The 21,899-nt window shown below is 42.0% G+C and overlaps 1 protein-coding gene across 1 annotated transcript in view; it reads right to left on the bottom strand.

The window, feature by feature from the left end:
• Positions 1–21,899, bottom strand: part of GRHL2 (grainyhead like transcription factor 2) — a gene marked incomplete at both ends in the record, with an annotated part of 113,404 nt that overhangs the window by 58,502 nt on the left and 33,003 nt on the right. Inside the window, one exon of the mRNA XM_082858802.1 lies at positions 784–878. Within this exon, the coding sequence (XP_082714928.1) occupies positions 784–878 (95 nt within the window). The remainder of the gene's footprint in view (positions 1–783; positions 879–21,899) is intronic.

The raw sequence follows: 21,899 nt of genomic DNA, 5'->3' as shown, positions 1-21,899 counted from the left end.
GAGTGGGCATAGCAGCAAAGTTCAGTTTTCATAAACTCAGAGACTCATGGCTGGAAAGCAAATCTGAGTATCATCAAGTCTCACTTTTTTACCCGAATCCATGCAACGGTGGACACCTAGCCTCAGGATGCACCTGGCCAGAGATTTTACTGTTGCCCTTCTTAACCATGCTGGCACCAGACAGAAATAAGAAAAGCTTAAGCTTGAGGTTAACAGGAAAGAAATGGCTCAAGGTCACGGTGGTGGCTCTTCCTCAGGGAGTCAAGTTCAGAGCCCTGCAGCCCTGCTTCCTGCACCCTCCCTTGACCAGATGAAGCCTCACAGGGGCCGGGGGTCGGGAGGCTCGCCCAGCAGCTTACCTGTGCAGACAGTGGCTCTGAGCACCTTCCTGCCTCTGAAGAAGGCAGCAGTTGGAGAGGTGTTCGGGGAAACTGCAGTGCAGGGAGAAAAGATTTTTCTGGCCCAGTCCTGTCAGCCCCAAGTGCTAAAATGGAGCTTGGGGGCCTGGAAGATCTGGGAGGGACAAGGGGCCTGGCCCGTTCAGCGGGAGGCCACAGGGGAACAGGACACCCCCTCTCTCCTTGCTCCACAAAAGGCAATTTAGCTGCGCGTAACTGAACGTGTGCGACTCCAGAGAAAGATCATAGGTTCATTTCCCTTTTCTCTGGCTCAAGTTAACAGATCTTTCCCTACTCAGAGGCTTCTGTAAAAGGATCCTCTGCAGAGAAAGGACACGGTGTCTAACAGGTGCGACCAAGGAAGCAGCGCTACTTCCACACTCACCTTAGCTTCTTCATTCACGTCCCAGGTGAAGGAGACGGCGTTATATGCAATCTCTTCAATGTTGCCGATCGTATTAAAGCTCTCCTTGTAATCAGCTGTGACACGAAAAAAGAAAAAGGTAGTAAAAGAATCAGCGTTACTGGGCGACATGTATTGAATTATCATTTTTCCAGTGGGGAAACGGCAACTTGGCCTATTCTTCTGTCTGTCTCCATGGCAACAGTCCAGGATTTGTGCTTGCTGATAATCTTTTACTAATATTTACTCTATAAGAATGTAAGCGTGTTCCTCTATTACAAGAGTAAACCTAGGTGAAGCAATGTTCCTACCTGATTTGTTCATTAGTTTCCTTTTTAACTCGGTTTATAGATTTCTTCCTCCTGACCAGGTTCCAGAGGAACCACCTACCTAGTCCCTCTCCTACTCACTTTTCTGCCACTGAATTTGGCCGGCAGTGCCAGAGTATTCCATAGGGATCGTTTCATAGGACAGAATATTCTCTTTATCAGCCGGGCAGGGTCTCCGGGGCTTCCGTGAAGAAATCCAAGAGTGCAGAAAAACTTCTTTTTTACTTCTTTTTGGATTCAGGTACAGAGAATTGAGTCAATCGTACTCAGCTCATTACCACCACCTGTCCCCTCAAGGCCCTCTCTTATTTCTTTATTTATGTAATATTTATTTATTCCTTTTTATTCTCTCTATCCCCCACCCCCAAACACAACAGCTATCAACATGTTTGCTCTGTATCCTTATGAAATAAGTTGGGTTGATTTGCCTGTGTACATAGTTTTCATTTTCACAAATTGTGCCGTACTGTGACTAGGGTTGCCAGATTTAGCAAATATTTGGATCATACTCTAAAAAAGTATTTGTTGTTTAACAGAAATTCAAATTTAACTGGGCACCCTGTATTTCATCTGGCAACCCTCGCTATGGGCCTTTTCAGACGTGTCCACGTTGCTGGTTGTAAGCCTAAATCCTAGCTGTGGTTGCACAGAATTTAGTGGTGACCGCCAACTACAATTTACTTATCCCCTCTCCCCAGAGATGGACCCTTCAGTGGTCTCCAGCTCTCTGGTACCACAGACAACACTGTGATATTCCTCTGTCTCCACTGTCACTGCCTTAGTTGGTCTTCAGGTCTAGACACGACGTTCCTAGTAGCTTAATCCTCACTACTTCCTGAGGTTTTTAGCTCATGCTTACCATCTAGATTTTTCCTCTACTCTTGGCCTCCTTGGATATGACATCCTACCTCCACTCCATCCCTTGTGTACTAAGTAAACATTGGCCATGTCCTGCTTGGCTGGCATGACGGTAAGGCCCATCTGCTTTTCTTTGAGGTCTGGTTCATTCACAACTTGATCACCTAATCACATATGTTCTTTCTTTCTAAACTTTCATAATTATTTTTCTAAAACGAAAACTCTAATCATGTGCTTTTATTAATTTTTTAAGGCTAAAACTTACACCATGACCCATCATATGCTTTACAATTAGACCCTGCACACTTCTGTGTCATCACACTCCAGCCCCACAATGGGGGCCAGAGGAAGGTTCAATACTAATGATATTGGAGGTCTTTTTGTTTATAAAATCTTTTTGAATATGTTTCTGAGTTAGGATGAGTTATTATGATTGACTTCCAGTATAAAGTATAAAGTGTTCATTGTCTACAAAATTTGACATGTTTCTGGCCAAATGGGCATTTCCTCAACCTGTGTTCTAAGTGGCCCTATCACTCCAGGGCTGGTGGCTTCTTGAGGCTTCAGCAAGTTCTCTATGTTAATGCTGTAAGATTTTGAAGTCTGCTTTCCTAAAATTCACATATCTGATCATTTTTAGATCATTTCCTCCTCATTTATCACAAAATCTAAATTCATGTGATCCTTTACCAAGATTTTAATTACCTTCTCTTCCTAATACAACTCATTTTGTTCGTGTGCATTAGGCTGGGAGAAGCAGGACTCCTATTTGATTTTTCTATCCATAACACAAATAATAATAAAACAAAGTCCATAGTAATAATATCAATAAGTTTAGGGGAATTCCCTGGTGGTCCAGTGGTTGGGACTCAGCACTTTCACTGCTGGGGCCCCGGTGGATCCCTGGTTGAGGAACCAAGATCGTGTAAGCCGTGTGGCATGGCCAATAATAATAATAAATAAAATAAGTTCATAATAATCCATAATACAACAAAGTCAGTTTGATCTTGTGTTTTTAAAATAACTCCTTATTACTGGGACCTGGATTGCTGGTTAAATTCAGAAAAACCTACTGAGATGTGCTCTCCAGAATGGCCCTCAGACTCACTTCCTATAATGGGTCATGTCAATCTATACTGACCAGAATTCTATTTCCCCTCTTTCTCACCAAATTTCTACTTTTGTGGCCAATCCAGTGGGTACAAAGTGGTATGCTGCATTTCTTCTATCACCTATGAGTTCAAGCATCTCTTCACATCCAGGATAGCCAACGAGGTGTCTCCTTATACAAACTGCCTATTCATGCCCTTTGTCTATAATTTTATTGGTTTCCTCAGGGAAACTTTAAAGCAAAACTATCGATCTTTACATTTTAAATAAAGCACACACACTTTAACATAGAAGCTTGTGTGTTCACCACAGGGAAGTTGTTTACCATGAACAAATAAGAAAAATATTTAAAAGCAGGCACAATCTACTCACCCACTACAAACACATCTGTGTAGACTTCATTTTTCCTATCTCAGTCTCTGTCTCCCTTTCTCGAAAATAGGTAAATATTTTTACACAACACTGTAACAATTATTTTTTAATTTACTTCTTTTCCCTTTAATACATCTTCAGCATCTTTCCATGTCACTAAATAAAATTGTGGAAAATAGTTTTAATGTCCAAATACTATTATCTTGGGTTGAAATAAAATGCTATAACTTTATTTTGCTCCTATTGGACCCTTAAATGATGTATAATACTTTGCTACCTTAAATAGCGCTTCATCTAATTATCTTTATGGCAAAATAGTCATATATACTTCATTATTTCATTAACATATATTCTCAGAAGTGAAATTAATAGGTCAAAGGCAAATATATTTTTGAGGCTTCTACTTCACTTTGTCAGATTGCTCCTAGAAAGGTTAAAACAGTTTATATTCACAATAACAGTGCGTGACTTCCTGTTTCCTCAAACTGCCTCTTTCCAAGTTGGTATGCAAAGCATGCTAACATTATTTTATTTGCAATTCCTTGATTGCTAAAGGATAGAAGTCTTCTATTTGCTTTCTGGCTCTTTGTGTTTCTTTATATTCTTTCTCTTTGTTTTTAAAATTTATTCATTTATTGTAACAGTTTATTGTTCTGTCTTTTGCTCATTTTTCTCTTAGGGAATTCAAATTTTCTTATCGATTTAAAGTAGATACTTAAAGCTAAGCGATAAAACAGAAAGCAAAGGAAAACGATTTTATATCCTACAAGTTTAAAAAAAGGCTTTATGACTATATTTCAGATGATTTTAAATGCAAAACTGTGCTTTCAGCAGGCCAGCCAGTTTCTTAAAATTTTGAAAAGAAAACAGATCACTGAACTTAAAGGAACTGAGTTCCCTGATTCTTCATAGCTATTTGTTTTAAAAGATAGTCTTACAATTTTGTTTTGCAATTTTTAATAAGCATTTTTAAAATCATAAATCAATCATAAATTTAGAAAGCAAATGCCATATCTAGCAGTAAAGAGAAATCAGAATGGTTTGGTCAAACACCTAACCTACATCTTTTTAAGTTTTTATTTTTCCACACCTTCTCTACCTGAAAAATTCCTCCCCTAAAAAAATATGTTAGCTTAGAAAAGTAAAGAATTTTAAAAACAAATGCAATACAAACACAAATAAATGCTTTCTGGGTCTTGCACAGGGTCTCTGTCAGTTTCTCTCTATCATGTTCACTTACTCAATCAACAAAGGTATTGAACAAATATTTACTGTGTGTTCCCTATATACTGGGCAGCATCCTCACGCTTAAGAAACAGCAGAAAATAAGACTAGGTCCCTGATCTAATGGCGCTTACAGTTCGGAAGGAGACAGAATACAAATAATTAGACAAATAAATAAATGAAAAACATATTACGTTTAATATGCTTTTTATGCTAAAAACAAAAAAAACAAGACTGGTCAGGCTACTGTTTATTGGGTGGCTACATTACCTTGCTTATTTCCTTCATACTACATATCAATGTTTTATTTATTTGTTTATTTATTTAACACTGCCATTTCCCATTAGCTAGACATGCTATGTAAAGGCAAGGAACTTAAATACTGCTACTTTCTCAGTGTTTAACATTATCCAGATAAGATGCATTCCATAAATTTGTTGAGTAAAGAATGAATAATGGATCCATGAGCAGTCTAAACAAAAATATAACTAAGAGACTAATGTCACACACTCCTCTTTAACCTTATAAAAGACATATCTGTTCTTCTCTACCCCCTTGTTTTTAGTCTCTAAGCCACTCACCTATAGATGGTGAAACAGCTCTGCTATCATATGGTGACTGTCAAAGTTTTGTACACGACTTACACACATTGATATTGCTTTGTCCACATGCATTTTAGTCCAATAAACAAAATGCTAATAGATGTGTCTCCTGTTTCTGAAAACTGTCTTAATGTCCTTTGATAACTGTTGTTTGCTTAAGGGTTCATGACCCTTGGTGTAGGAATAAAACCTCCACAACCTGTTGTTAACTCTTCATGAATTTATTTCCTCAAGAAAGTTTCTCAAACCCAAATTTTGTAAATGCTGATAGCTGCAACCAGTAAAAGGTATTGTAGGACTTCCCCAGTGGTGCAGTGGTTTGATAACTGTTGTTTGCTTAAGGGTTCATGACCCTTGGTGTAGGAATAAAACCTTGGTTTTAATAAACCTCCAGGAATAAAACCTGTTGTTAACTCTTCCTGAATTTATTTCCTCAAGAAAGTTTCTCAAACCCAAATTTTGTAAATGCTGATAGCTGCAACCAGTAAAAGGTATTGTAGGACTTCCCCAGTGGTGCAGTGGTAAGAATCCACCTGCCAATGCAGGGGACACGGGTTTGAGCCCTGGTCCAGGAAGATCCCACATGCTGCGCAGCAACTAAGCCCGTGCGCCACAACTAGCGAGCCTGTGCTCTAGAGCCCACGAGCCACAACTACTGAGCTCGAGCACAACAACTACTGAAACCTGCTCACCCTAGAGCCCGTGCGCTGCAACTACTGAGCCCACACGCCACAACTACTGAAGCCCATGTGCTTTAGGGTCTGCGTGCCGCAACTACTGAGCTCGCATGCTGTAACTACTGAAGCCCACGTGCCTAGAGCCAGTGCTCCGCAACGAGAAGCCACCGCAATGAGAAGCCTATGCGCTTCAACGAAGAGTAGCCCCCGCTCACCACAACTAAAGAAAGCCTGTGCGCAGCAACGAAGACCCAACGCAGCCAAAAGAAAAAAAAGGTACTGTAATGAGCTGGTGTAATGAGCTTAGTTTCCTAGAGCTGCCATAACAAATACTACAAACTTGGAAGTTTAAAACCACAGAAATTTATTCTCTCATTGCTCTGGAGCCAGATGTTCTAAATCAAGGTGTTGGCAGTATTGGCTCCTTTTGGAGGTTCCATGCCTCTCCTAGCTTCTGCTGGTGGCTGGCAATGCTTGACGTCCCTGGACTTGCAGACATATCACTCTAATCTCTGCCTCTGCCTGCACGCGATGTACTCTTGTGTGTGTCTGTGTTTCTTCCCCCTTTTTCTTCTCTTCTAAGGACTTGTCATTGGATTTAGGGCCCACCCTAAGCCAGGATGATCTCATCTTGAGATGCTTAACTCATTACATCTGCAAAGGCCTTTCTCCCAAATAAGGTCATGTTTACAGGTTCTGCGACTTAGAATATGAACATACAATTTTTGAGAGTTACCATCAACCCCTGCATCTGAGATTCCCTCCTATGATTGGAAGTCATGTGATTTGAGTGTATGGCTTATTCTTGTATGAGAGCCACCGTAGCTAAAAAGTAATCACCCTACTTTAAAAGAATTTTAAAGCATTTAATTGTGAACATACAGGCATGCCTCCGATATATAGTGGGTTTCATTCCAGACCACCCCAATAATGCCAATATTGAAATAAAGTGAGTCACACAAATGTTTTGGTTTCCTAGCGCATACAAGAGTTATTGCTATAAATGCTAACCATCATCTGGGCCTTCAGTGAGTCATAATCTTTTTGCAGGTGGAGGGTCCTGCCTGGATGTTGACGGCTGCTGACTGATCAGGGTGGCGGTCACTGAAGGCTGGGGTGGCTGTGGGAATTTCTTAAAACACGACGACAATGAAGTTTGCCGAATTGATTGACTCTTCTTTTCAAGAATGATTTCTCTGTAGCATGCAATGCTGTTTGATAGCATTTTACCCACAACAGGACTTCTTCCAAAACTGGAGTCAAACCTCTCAAACCCTTCTGCTGCTTTATCAACTAAGTTTTCTTCTTTGCTCAACCGTAAGAAGCAACTCCGCATACATGAAAGTTTTATCATCAGATTGCAGCAATTCAGTCACATCTTCAGACTGAGTCGCTAACTCTAGTTCTGTTGTTATTTCCACCACATCTGCAGTTACTTCCTCCACTGAATCTTGAACCCCTCAAAGTCGTCTATGAAGGTTGGCATCAACTTCTTCCAAACTCCTGTTCATGTTGATATTTTGACCTCTTTCCATGAACCACAAACGTTCTTAATGGTATCTAGAATGGTGAATCCTTTCCAGAAGGTTTTCAATTTACCTTGCCCAGATCCATCAAAAGAATCACCATCTATGGCAGCTATAGCCTTACAAAATGTATTTCTTAGATAATAAAACTTGAAAGTCGAAATTACTCTTTGGTCCATGGGCTGCAGAATGGATGTGCGTTAGCAGGCATGAAAACAACAGTAATCCCATAGTACCTCTCCATCAGAGCTCTTGGGTGACCAGGTGCATTGTCAATGGGCAATAGTAATACTTAGAAAGGAATCTTTTTTTCTGAGCAGTAGGTCTCAACAGTGGGCTTAAAATACTCAGTAAACACATGTGCTGTCATCCAGGCTTTGTTGTTCCACTTATAGAGCACAGTCAGAGTAGATTTAGCATATTTCTTAAGAAACCTAGGATTTTCAGAATGGTAGATGAGCATTGGCTTCAACTTCAAGGCACCAGCTGCATTAGCCCCTAACAAGAGAGTCGGCCTGTCCTATGAAGCTTTGAAGCCAGGCATTGACTTCTCCTCTCTAGCTATGCAAGTCCTAGATGGCATCTTCTTCCAATATAAGGCTGTTTCGTCTACACTGAAAATCTGTTGTTAAGTGTAGTCCCCTTTATTAATGACCTCAGCTACATCTTTTGAGTAACTTGCTGCAGCTTCTACATCAGCACTTGTGCTTCACCTTGCACTTTTATGTTACGGAGATGGCATCTTTCCTTAAACCTCATACACCAAGCTCGGCTAGCTTCCAACTCTTATTCTCTAGCTTTCACACCTCTCTCAGCCTTCACAGAATGCAGGAGAGTTAGGACCTTGCTCTGGATTAGGCTTTGGTTTATGGGAATCTTGTGGCTGGTTTGATCTTCTATCCAGACCAGTAAAACTTTCTCCATGTCAGCAATAAGACTGTTTTGCCTTCTTATCATTCGTGTGTTCCTGGAGTAGCTCTTTTAGTTTCCTTCAAGAACGTTTCCTTTGCATTTGCAACTTGCCTTACTGTTTGGAGCAAGAGGCCTAGCTGCTGGCCTGTCTTGGCTTTTGACATGCTTTCCTCACTGAGCTTAATCACGCCTAGCTTTTGATTTAAAGGGAGAGATGTGAGACTTGTCCTTTCACTTGAACACTTACAGGTCACTGTAGGGTTATTAATTGGCCTAATTTCAATATTGTGTCTCAGGGAACAGCGAGGCCCGAGGAGACGGAGAGAGATGGGGGAATGGCCTGTCGGTGCAGCAGTCAGAACACATACATTTATCAATTAAGTTTGTCGTCTTGTATGGGTGCGGTGTGTGGTGTCCCAAAACAATTACAATAATAACATCAAAGATCACTAATCACAGATTACCATAACAAATTCAGTAACAATAAAAAAGTTTGAAACATTGAGAAAATTACCGAAATGAGACACAGAGACGTGCAGTGAGAAAATGCTGTTGGGAAAATGGTGCCAATAGACTTGCTCCATGTAGGGTTGCCCCAAACACCCAATTTTTTAAAAAGCAGTATCTGTTAAACACCATAAAGTGAAGCCCAATAAAACGCTTCATATTACATTTCGAATGGACCCTTATTTCTTTAAAAAAATGACGAGGCAACACAAAAACTACAGGTTTTGTACACTGGTTTGTAAATATCTGTAGAATGCTAGCATCTACTTGGTGAGCACGAGGATATAAACAGAAATATGGCTTAGATGTTTCCAAAAAGTGACATGATGGCACAAAACTACAATTGGCTAAAACAAGTTTCTAAAAAATGTATGTCAACGGAATCTGAGTTACGAAGGTAGTTCTTAGTAATCTTAGTCATTCACACAAAGGAATAACCCTAAAGTACACAACCAGCTCCAACCATCAAAAACAACGCATCCCTGGGAAGAAGAAATGAGAGTTCGTCTAATGAAATAAGAGTGAAGTTGATCTCACTGTTAATGTCATGTTGCCGGTGACAGAGTCAAACTTTCCAGGGTCTGTTCTCAGGCTGAGTGTGTCCTTGGCATGTCAGAGTGAGGCATATGGGAATGCACAGCCATAGAGATTCTCTAGGGCCTGTCAGGATGACCTCCAAAGACGGAGACTGATAAGTGTCTGGATTCTCGTCGTTTATAGGCTTGTGTGGATGTTCTGTAACAGGGATAATCAAATGCTGGGGTGCATCAGAATCACTGGAGGGCTTTGGTAAAATGCAGATGTCTGAGCCCACTCCCAGAGATTTGGATTCAGCAGGTCTGGGATGTGGCAAAGAATCTGCCTTTCTAATCAGCGCCCAGGCAGGGCTGTTGCTGCTGCTCTGGAGACCATCCTGGGTAGCATGGATCTACGGCAAATTGAAATGACTGAATCCTTGGTGTGCATTTGATTTATCCCACATATAGTCTTAGAAAGCGCTAGATATGCCTTGATGTCCTACATCAACTACCCATGACGTCCATGAGACAGATTGTTCTGCTTCCTCAAAGGTCTCCCCTCTTGGGTGGACATCAACACCACATACCGGAGGACCAGGCAGTTACCTACGTGGTGAGACGTGGGTACCACCTGCTCCAAAACATTTGCTATTCTCTTGCCTGGAATCCCATCCTAGAACTCACTTTCCTTTAGGAACAGACACTGTCATCTCCTGACATGAAAACGCAAATGCTCCTGGGACAGTAGTAACTGCCACAGACTGAGAGCTTACTGAGTGCCAAGCCTTCCACCGACGTATCTCATCTAATCCTCACCACCGCTCTGGGAGGTAGGTATCAGCATCCTCCTACAGGGAAGTTAAGCTGCTCGTGAAAAATAACGTGGCTGGTAACAGACCAACCTGTGATTTGAATCTAGGTCTGTTTAATGCCAAAGGCCATACTTTTAACCACTGCCTATATTTATCTTGCAAATTAAACACTAAATGGCCACCAGATAGTAATATCTTACAGAGAAAAATCATAGCATAGCCTACGTGGCAACTAACTGGTAGAGAAGTGCTGGGGAATGTAAGTTTGATGATGTGGAGAGACTGGACATTTTTGGACCACTGCAAATGCCTTGACAGAGGAGGGCAAAGTCAGGGGTGTGTCCTGCAGACCCCAGGAAGATGGAGCTCACAAACTAGCCCTTCTGAGAAAGCAAGGGATGTCGGGGCAAAGATGATAAACTTGACAGTGTTTCAGCAAAGGGCTGCTAGGCACACGTGGACGTGCAATACTTTCTGTATGTTTTTGGCAAGTTATATTCTATGTTGAAATTATGGGATTCAATTCTATTTTAATTGTGATGGAAAGCAGGACGGTGAATCCTTTGTTATCTTTTAAAATTGTTTTGCATGGAATCAGTGGTCTGTTAAAAGGTCTTTAAATTCAGACTTTTGTAGATTGAGTTTTCTTCAGACTGATTGTATGTGTAAGTGTGATTCCGGAATGCGGTCAAAGGAACTATTAATTCCTTCACCTTAATTAAGCTTCAGGTGCTTGGTAAATTATAAATACCCCTTTCAATTATTTTTTGTATGTATTGTTGCAGATAAAAAGAAGTGCTGTAATTAAAGTAAAAACTGCTTCTCTTTTGAAAGGGGTAGATTCTGCCTGGACTCGTGTAATGATGAAGCTGAATGCTGAAAATGGCTCAGGGCGCTACTGCCAATTCAGTGTGCAATACGCCACAGCCTAAGAAGATGCCTATCTTGAAAAGCCAAGAACTTGGGGTAGTTCATGTATTTGGGGTCAGGATGCTACAAGGAGTCCATTTATAGAGTGGTGCCCAAAGCACAGAGAGAAAGGACACTGGTGGGGGAGACTCCCAGACCTGAATTTAATTTCTATCCTCCTCTCACAAGCCCTAAGACGTCCAGTGAAAAGTTACTGAACCTCTCTGCACTTGTATTTCCTCAGCCACAAACAGAGGCGATGTCTAAGGGAACAGACCCTGCTAGTCCTGTGGTCAGTGACAGAAACAACGTTGCTCCCCACTTTCCCCCAACCCTTCTGTCCTCAAACATCTGCTTTTCTCTGTCTGCAATGGCCACATGGGATCAGCTCAAATTCAGGAACCAGTTGAGGGTCATTCTAGGAGTATTCGCCCTGACTTGAAATAGGTAAAATAAATAAACCTTAGTCCAAGTAGGTTCTGAGATTTTTTTTTTTCTGTTTGCAAAATCAAAGAAGCAGCTTCTTAAAATCTGAATGACTCACGAGAACACTAATGAGCCCACGATTTCCTTTATGATACTTTTACCAAGTCAGAGGTAACCTGGGTTTCCTGAAGTGTGTTGACACTTGAGCTGATTTTTAGAGGCACTAAATGTATTTCCATCACTGGGTCCTGGGCCCTGAGCAAATAGTAGGAACAGCCACCAGTTTCTGAGAGCTTAGTGTGTGCTAAATACACATACTTCACAAACACAACCTCAGGCAATTCTGATCAGTAGCTTTTTTTATGATTCCTACTTGGTATAACAGGCAAACGTGTCAAGTACCTCTCCTCCCCGGCCGTCACTTAGTTTTGAAAGGGCCAAGCTGGGATTGAAGCCTAAGAAGTTCTGTCTACGTACAAAGCAGAGCCTTTCGCTTTCTGTGATATATAACGTTTCCAACGAGCACCTTTCCATACATAATCCAGGACAAAGGGGGCTGACATTATGAAAACATAAGTTGTGACTCACAGAATGTGATTGGCATAGAACGACTCTTTGGCACTATTAAAGCTGGAGCTATTAATAATATTATTGATATTTACTCTCCACACATCATTTAAGATGAACTCTTTCTTGGAATTTTCCCAGTAGGCTAAACCTAATATTTTCTTTGTGTTTGACTCACCCTTCTATTTCTTGAGAAGGAATTACATAGGCCCATGAGATAGCTTTCAATTGCACTGACCATAAACTTAGAGGAAGAAAAAGCATTTTACATTGTAACCCATTACTGCATTCAGACATGCTAGTACTTTTACTCTATTTGACTTCATTGTTTAAATGCTGGTCCTGAAGACCTAAACAGATGTTTCTCCAAAGAAGATACAAAGATGGCCAATAGGTACCTGAAAAGCTGCTCGACATCGCTAATTATTAGAGAAATGCAAATCAAAACTACAATGAGGTACCACCTCGCACCAGCCTGAATGGTCATCATTAAAAAGTCTACAAATAACAAATGTTGGAGAGGGTGTGGAGAAAAGGGCCATATGATCCACCAATCCCACTCCTGGGCATGTATCCGGACAAAACTATAACTCGAAAAGACACATGCACCCTTATGTTCATTGCATCACTATTTACAATAGCCAAGACATGGAAACAACCTAAATGTCCATAAACAGATGAATGGATAAGGAAGATGTGAGATACACACACACACACACACACACACACACACACACACACACACAATGGAATACTACTCAGCTATAAGAAAGAATGAAATAATGCCATTTGCAGCTACATGGATGGATCTAGAGATTATCCTACTAAGTGAAGTAAGTCAGAAAGAGAAGGACAAATACCATATGATATCACATATGTGGAATCTAAAATTTGACACAAATGAACTTATCTACAAAATAGAAACAGACTCACAGACATAGAGAACAGACTTGTGGTTGTCAAGGGGGGCAGGGGATTGGGGGAGAGATGGATTGGGAGTTTGGGACTAGCAGATGCAAACTAATATACATAGAATGGATAAACAACAATGTCCTACTGTATAGCACAGGAAACTATATTCAGTATCCTGTAATACATCATAATGGAAAAGGGGGGAAAGAAGAATGCTGATCTTGACCCATAAAGTTGATTTCAAATGGAAAGTAGGTCATAGTCTGTGTGTAGACACATGTACACACATGCATATGTGCCTATACACACACCATGGCCTCTAGCTCTGAATTTAATTCAACTTGGATGAGCTTAAAATTTAACTCCTCTCATCAGTCTGTTATTTAGTGAGATTTAACTTCAATTTACCTATTTTGTCTTTTCAAACTATTTGTCTCTTAAATTTGTGAACAACACAAAAGTGCCTGACATATTCTGACAATTTACTGAATGGAGACATGGGTGGTGCTTCAGTGAGTAATTTATTCTTGTACACTGCATGAACTACTCGTGTTTTATGCCAGTTTTCCATTCTTCATTTCATTACTTAATATGCTAACAGTCTTAGGGTGAGGAAGGGGACAAGATGTTATAGGCACATAGGATTAGAAGTTAATCAGCCCAAATCATCTCAGGGCTCCCTCCCTCCAGCACAAGTCCCCAAACTTTCCCCACCCCAGTTATTTCCAGAAACTGTAACACTTCCCAGTTAAACCAACTCTAATTTATAAAAGAAAACTGAACTCTTTCTCAAATGATGATACTTTATGATTAGCAAGAGTCTTGAGAATTGCTGTTGTGTCATAAGACAGTCCACGGTCTCTCTCAAAGACTCATTCTAGTGTCTAGTAGCCCTTAAGATGAGAAATAATTTTCCAGCTCCTATAATTGTCCTTTTGAGTTGCAGACTGAATAGATTCAAACAAAAGAAATAACTTTTTGGTAATCGGTGGTGCAGGACACAGACACACTACAAGAAGTATAAATCCTCAGATGGATTACCTTTTGATAAACTGGGAATTATAAACCCAATTCCTTCAGTGGCTCAAGATCCATTAAAATTAACCTCCATTTTCAACCTCCCCGATAGCCCGTGGCTGCCCAGTCACTTACCAAATTGGTCCACAGATAAAGGAAGGGAAGTTTGTTATGTAGACGATAGGGTTGGGAGGTGTTTGTTCTATGAGGGATTTTTGCATTAACTGCTATTTGAATTACTCATGTTGCTATTCCTGTTTACTTATTTTCCAACAATTATTAGAGGATTTAGATGTTATTTCAAAATTGAAATTCCAATTCTCTTAAACATATTTTTTCAAGAAGGTAAATGTGTCCCTCAAAGGAGGGAAGCAATTCCCGCTCTTACTATTTTCTTTGGTGATGCTGAACCACAGCATCTGGGGATTGTAGGTGTGAGCACAGCAGAATCAGCAGCCACCTTAGAAAAGCTGGCTTCCCAATCTGTGAAATGGAGATAATACAGGGCTGGCCTCACAGCATCTCTCAACAATGATGAGATGCTCATTTATTCGGCTCTCGGTTTTTTCAATACTTGCCTTTTCAAGAGAAGAAACACTTAGTGGCAGCTCTGCGTTCCTGGAGCCAGTTCAAAGAGTTTTCTTAAGATTGGATCCTTATTTTGGCTTCTCCAGCCTCAAAGAGCTTAATTAAATTTGGGGAAAAACTTTCTCTTGGCAAGTTTTAGATTTTGTAAACAGGGGGAAAAAAAACCTTTAGATTTGCCTAATTCCACACTTGCGGGTACTGCAGAGGCAACGAAGACATACATTTGTTCCTGCTGAAAGGCAGAGCGAGAGAGAGGCTTCCAGCCATCACTGGAGGACAGCTGAAAAGACCAGCTCTATAGTTTTGTTCAGTAAATAGATGAGTCTCGTGAAACTATCAGACTGTATTGCCAGGGGTTTTTTGTTTGTTTTTTTAATTTTTAAGCCAACCAAATAATATGAAAAAATGTGAGACTATCAGGTTATCTGAGGTGTCATTAAATGCATCTCTAAAGAAAGAAAATAATTAGGCCCCAAGCAAAAAACATAAACTCAAATAAAAAGCATCGATTACATGTTTGAGATGAACACATGGTCTTATTACATCAGTAAAGATATAGAAAACGGCCCACCAAGTAGGGGTAGACAACGTGGTGGTACCCGGTAAACGTGAAAAAGAAAAAGATGCAACCCAGGAAATTAAAGCATTTTATGTTATTAAGCATGGTGCTTATTAAGAGGTTTTAGTTATCTCTGTGTATGTGTGTGTGTGTGTGTGTGCGCGCGCGCGCGCGTGCATGCGCACGCACACGTGTGCACACGTTAATTCTGAGACCTCATAACCTAAACCAGTATCTCTTTATGGGACAGCTTTAACCTTTTGTTAAAACAGATTCTCAGAGCATCTATTCGGTGGGTGCTCTTCAAGCACCCATTCCCTGCTTTGATCCTCTGCGTAACATTCCTTCTGGTTAACCACTCAGGGCTTCAAATTGCCAGCACTGGGGAAGAACTTTTCCAGAAAAGGTTTATTAAACAATAATGCCTAGAGCCAGACAAACACCATTCCTGGAAGCGGTGAAGAAAAATTAACTCAAATGAAAGACCACATTAAGTATCATTTTTAATTTCCAAATCTAGCTATCTTTTCTTGGGAAAGTGTGCTTTAAAACAACTTTCTATTTGTTTGCTTCAGGGAAAAACAATAATTTCTAGTTAAGTTAAAAAGGAGAAATTTCCCCTCGGTTTATTAGTGTAGGTATTATATTTCTATGTTAGCAATGAAGTCTTGGAGTTGTTAACCAAGTTGCATCAAAAAGCCTACAGCATAACACAATAATATATAAAATATGAGAAATTAAAGTACCAAATGCACATTTAGCTGGCATCCAGAAAAATACCACCAAAATTGATCCTTTCATCATGGAAGAGGACACAGCCCGACCGCACCCTGATCTCCCTGTTAACAAGACACATGCCCGCTTACCACGGTATTACCCACATACACAGAAGCATACATGGAAGTTTGTTCATCAACTAGTCAGCACTGGTTGAGCATCTTTTCTGTGCCAGGCTCTATACCAGGTGCCGGTTATACAAAAGTTAAAAAAAAAAATCTTCTCTCCCCTCAAGAAGCCTGGCATCTAGTGGAATGGACAGAATGTAAACTGATAAACCAAGAGAAACACAGCAGACGTGTTATTGTCTAGACATAAACTAAAACGCGTGGAGGAAGCAGCTGACTATGCCTGAAAGATGAGGAAGATCTCACCTAAGTGGGGTCGGGGGGAAAGGTCTTAGGGGCGAGATGTCAGCCAGGTAAAGGAGAAGAGCCCTAGAGAAGGAATGAAGGAGAGGTTGGAAGTAACTAGGAAAACTAGTGAGGGGTGAAAATACACCTGTAGATTTGGCATGAAGAAATTTTAATAAAAGGCAGGTGATGCTGGATTCAGACATGAGTAGTAGTTTAGGATGGGGGGTAGGCATTGACTCCTCTTTTAAGAAACATGGATTGGAAGGAAAGAGGAAGACCCAGCAATAGTGTTTTGCAAGGGAGTCTGCCAGGATCAGGGCCTGTAAGTGTGGGCGGTCTCAACTCTGCCCCTGTCCTGGTCCATTCCCTGGGGGAAGGCTGAGGGAGCCCCGGATCACCCTAGGCACACATGCCAAGGAGGAAATGATTCTCCCCAGAGGTGTTCGTCCCCAACAGAAGGAGCTTCTAGGACTCATACACAGACATGCATGCAATAAATAAAAACCCACAGTGGCTCAATTTTCATTGAAAACTAATTTGTTCCGCCTGAACTAAGATTAAACTTAAAAAAAATCTGCCGTTTGTAATCTTTTAAATATATAACATTAATAGCCTACCATTTTTATCACGTAAATATTGTATAACCAAAGTAGAAGATGAAAAAAGTTTTCCAGGAGCTGTGGCTACGGTACTTCTCTATAAAACAGAGGCGCCCTACACTGCCTGTACCTGTGGCAACAGCCAAACCACGACGCCACGTGAGCAGCGGGTCGGGCGGAGCCTGGCCCATACCCCAGCCTGTTCCCGCCTGTGCAGGGGGCAGGCTCAAGGCTGCTCCTCTAGTTTAGCTCTGACTCACTGCCTTGACTCTCCAGGCAGCCCTGGTTGGTTTTTGTTGTTTCTTTGCTTTTTTTTCTTTAAGTTGAGGGCTCTCAAGAGGTGGTGTTCTATTTTGAATCAAATTTCCTTTTCATATCTATTCAGAAGTGTGGAAAGAATCTAGGAAACATCAAAAATCAAAATTCCATTTACTTGAGTTATTTTGAAAGGAGGGAAGTCCCACACTTTCCCGACTGCAGGAGAGAGCAAGTTTGTACAGTTCTGGGGGAGGAGGGCTCTCCACAGAGCACAGCTCAGGGGCGGAGTGGGAGACCCAGAGGAAAAGGAGAGAGTGGCAGGGCACACTTGTCTCCCAGGCCTATGTGAGCCACAGATTCACTCTGACTACTTGGCTACCCGACCTCTTGAAAGGCAGCAGCTGCCTCGCCCAACCCACCAGTCTCTTTTCTGCACAGCTCTGAGTAGCCCAACCCAGGTTTGAGTATAAAAACTGCAAGAAAGCACACTTGTAGGGCACATCCAAAGCCAGCCTCCTCTAGAAAGCTCAAAGCAAAAAGGAAGGAAGGAAGGGAGGAAGGAGGGAGGGAGGAAAGAAAGAAAGAAAGGGGGGAGAGAGAGAGAGAGAGAAGGAGGGAGGGAGGAAGAAATGAAGGAACGAAGGAAGGAAAGGTGTGACAACTTTATTCGCAATTCCTATTTGAAAGTGGAGTAGGATTTCAGACAGAAGAGAGCTCCCAGGCCTGGACAGACAGCCAAGGTGAATAAGTCCCAGTGGTCAATGAAGTTCTGTATTCGAAAGTCTTCTGAAAGGCTTCTCTTTGACTCTCAAAGAGAACAATTTAGAACTAAACGTGAAGAAATATTTTGATTTCATTGGAACGTAAGTGTTCCTGAAAGCTTTATCTTAATATAAGATTGCTATTAACAACACGATTTAAAAATAAAGAGATAGATTTGCATTAGGGCACAGACGAAAATCCTATAATCACACGCTAATAACCCAAGATGTACTACAATTGCCTACTAATTACCATGGAAAAGTATGGGATTAATATTAACAATATAACTAATACAACCTGGTACAGGGAAAGATTACTTACTGGGAACCAAAATTAAAGACAGACTGAATAAAGAGCAAATGGTTAGTTTCACAATTAACTACAAAATTATGTCAATACTGGTCACATTGGACGTGACTATAACGTAATGATCCTTATTCGGACATGCTTGTGGAATAAGTCTCATTACATGACAATCTACACCACCCGTTCTGAAAGCGCAAAAACTGTGATGTCCATTATTTTGAAACATGTGCATTGTAAAGCAAGAAAGTAATTCTGTTCAGTAGAGAAATTATATTTGAATGAGTTTCAATGTATCTGCTGTTGCTTCGGATTTTTCATTTTATAAATCAATATTAGTTGTTGAACGTCTTATAATTTTCCTTCCCTGTTTGAAAGGAAACAAAGAGAAAAATATCCCTTCCCAGGAAAGTGGTTTTGGAATTATTCACGGTTTGAGTAGACTTGGTATGCAGTCTGGTTCATTTTGTGATTTGTGGTTCATTTCAAATGTTTTTAAAATGGCTTACATCGTGCAAAACTGGATCCCTCCACCATGCAAATGAGTCCCGGGTAACTCCCAGCCTGCTCCATGTGTGTCATCATGTCCCTGGCTGGACTCAGCACTGGCCGGCCTCCACTCCCCCGCAGCTGGCCACACTGCCCCGCCCGACCCCCTGCCTCAGGGCGGGACACCGCCTCGCCCGGCTAACAAAGCTGAGCTTTTCTTCTGTGATTTTTATCTTCTCCTTTATTCCCAGAGCCAGTCAGTCCCGGAGAGTCCACCAGTTCTAGAATTCATCTCTCATTCCTGGGTTAACTTTGCATCTCTCCTTTCCCAGCCATAACCGTCTCTCCCTCACTTCAATCCCACCCCCATGCTGGCCCAGAACTACCTCTCTGAAATACAGATATCACTGCATGACAGTCCTGCTAAAAATCCTCAGTGGTTATCCAAAGCCTCCAAAATCAAATACTACAACTCACTGAAGAGAAATACCGCCTCGTCACCATATTCCTTTTGCCTTTATTTATTCCCAGTCTCCTCCTCGTCAGAGTTCTGCGAGGACTGAAAAGTGAATGCAACACGTCCACCTGGGTGAGTGACAACTTTTATGAACCCTCACTTACGTATTCCTGGATCTCTAAAGCCCATTCTGTTCAACAGTAGAAAAACTGAATTAGCAAAATACAAAGTATGCATGTTACACCTCAATATAAAAGAGTATAAACACACACTTTTCAATAGCTCCCCAACAAAACCGCAAACCAAGACTCTGGAGCCAAGCTAATGTCAAAGCAGCAGAGGACGAGAAACCCTGAGCTTAATTCCCCTCAGCATCTGGTGTGGTGATGTTCCTCTGCAAAGACCCACCCCACGGTCTGAGAGGTAGCATTTCCCCAACATTCCACCTGCAGCTCTGGGCGTTACCACCAGGACACATGTGGTATTTGTCAATAGCCCTCTAATACCTGGAACCTTCTGGGCCTTGGACCCTTAAACACCCAGCTGGGCTCGTTCAGCCTCCACGGTAGACCTGGAGCTTCAGCCCGTACGTCATGGAAACAGCTTTAAATGGGGCTCCTCTTAGAGCTTGAGACCGGCAAATTCCATCTGTACTTCATATCCCTGGTGCTCTAAGATTCCCCTTAAAAAAGCAAGCGCCTCCACAGCCACCACAGCCTTCAATCTCATTTTCTCAACCCAGTTTACGCGGGACTTCCCTCCTTCTCCCCACTCCCTGTGTAAGTTGAATCGATGACACTCCCACCGGCATGCACGAGAGTTTCCACCCCTCCCATCTTTGCCAACAGTTTTACCAGATTTTATAAAATTATGCGCCAATCTCACTCTGGTTTTTCTGTCTGGATTCCTGCACCTCCGCGTGGGCTGCTTCCCTGGCTCACAGCACTCTCCGCCACCTTTTCGAGCTCAGCCACTCTTGTTACCTCTTCCGAGGGGTCTTAGAAACATCTCAGGGAAGTGCTCTTCCCAAGTGCCCCTCACGCGTGGTATCTTAGCTGGTCATCTTCATGCCTCTAGACTTGAGCAGTCCGAGGAGGGGGCTCCACCTTACTTACGTATCTCTGAATTGCCTGTTCCTAACAAAGGGTCCATTTGCTGAGCGAATGTGGAATCACTCTGCCTTTCTGCAAGCTGGTGGTAACTAAGATGGGACCGGCACTAACTCCATGCCCCCTTAGGGGCTTTCACCCTCAGAGAGGAGCAAACGACAGATATCGTCAAAGCGGTGATTCCGTACAGTAGGTACAACTGGCACAGGGACAATCTCTGGGCTGCAGAATGTAAACGTATTTATGACCAGGGATAATTCTGTTATCCGATGAGCTCACAAGAAAGAACTTGTGAAACTTGGAGAACTCTGCTTGTGTGCTTTGCCAAGCAGCAGAAGGCACTTGGGCTGGGGTTGGTTTGTTGTACTTATATCCAGTAAGAGCTAATTGCTAATGCTTCCTTCCCCACCAACAGAGTTTATGGCCTAATGTACAAGAACCATGTCTCCGAACTGGCTTTCAGAAATATCAGAACTAGTAGCGGCCAAGAGTCCTACCACCCAGAGTGCAAGATGTTCTCAATGTCTGGAGAGAAAGGCGTAGAGGAGAGAAGAAGGACCTCAATGCAAGGTCAATTCATGAATGTGTGCAGTCACTCTGCATGGCCTGATGGGGGCCAAGAACTATCTACAGGTCAGGATACAAAGACAATAGACAGTGGAGTAAAGACATAGAATAATAAAAAATAAAACAAGGGGTGCAAACTCCAGCATTCCTGGGTTTCCATCTTCACTTACCAGGGATTTGACCCTGGGTAAAATTCTTAGTCCCTCACCATCTCAGTTTTTAAACAACAAAGTAAGTTGTTCTCAGGAGGAAGGACAAAATGTTTATGTCTGATGCACAGAAAGAGCCCAGTACAAAGAAGGCAACAGACACATGGGAGCTTTTATTAAGACACAGTTCACTCCTTCAAAAGCCTGCCTCCCGTCACTGTAGTAAGAGTTTCATACATACATTTGTTCATTCATTCATTCATTCACTCATTTATTCCTTCAGGAGATATTTATTGAACACTCACGATGACTTGGGCTCTGTGCTAAGCATTGGGGCCGGAGCAGAGAACAAATCAGACAAGTGCCTGCTCTTACGGGCTTATTCTAGTAGGAGGGGGCACACAATAAGAAATAGAAACATATATTCATAATAACCTGTTAGGTGATAACAAGCAGTCTGCAGTAAACTAAAATCAAGGGAGCTCGAGAGTGATGAGGGGGTGACTTTGGGTAAGGAGATAGGGAAGGTCTCCCTGATAAGGTGACAACAGGCAAAGGCTCCAAGAAGTGAGGGAACAAGCTGGGCATCATGGGAGTATCCACTCAAGGAGGGATGTCACTGGTGTGAGGCAGGGATGGCCTCACCAGGAACTCCACTCAGCACACAGGAAGCTGGGAGCTGAGGCGCCACGTGCTCTGAGGGGCAGCCTCCTTCCCTGGCCCTCAGGCTCTCACTCTCCTTTCCACGGATCCACAGACCGTGCTCCATCGGGGACGCAGAGGGTCCTCTCCCACCAGGCAGCCAGCACACAGGGGCTACTCAGAGCATCAAGAGTATGTGGGAGAT

The sequence above is a fragment of the Leucopleurus acutus genome (genome assembly GCF_964270905.1).
Source record: "Leucopleurus acutus genome assembly, chromosome: 17".
Taxonomy (NCBI): domain Eukaryota; kingdom Metazoa; phylum Chordata; class Mammalia; order Artiodactyla; family Delphinidae; genus Leucopleurus; species Leucopleurus acutus.
This window is presented reverse-complemented; position numbering and strand designations above follow the sequence as displayed.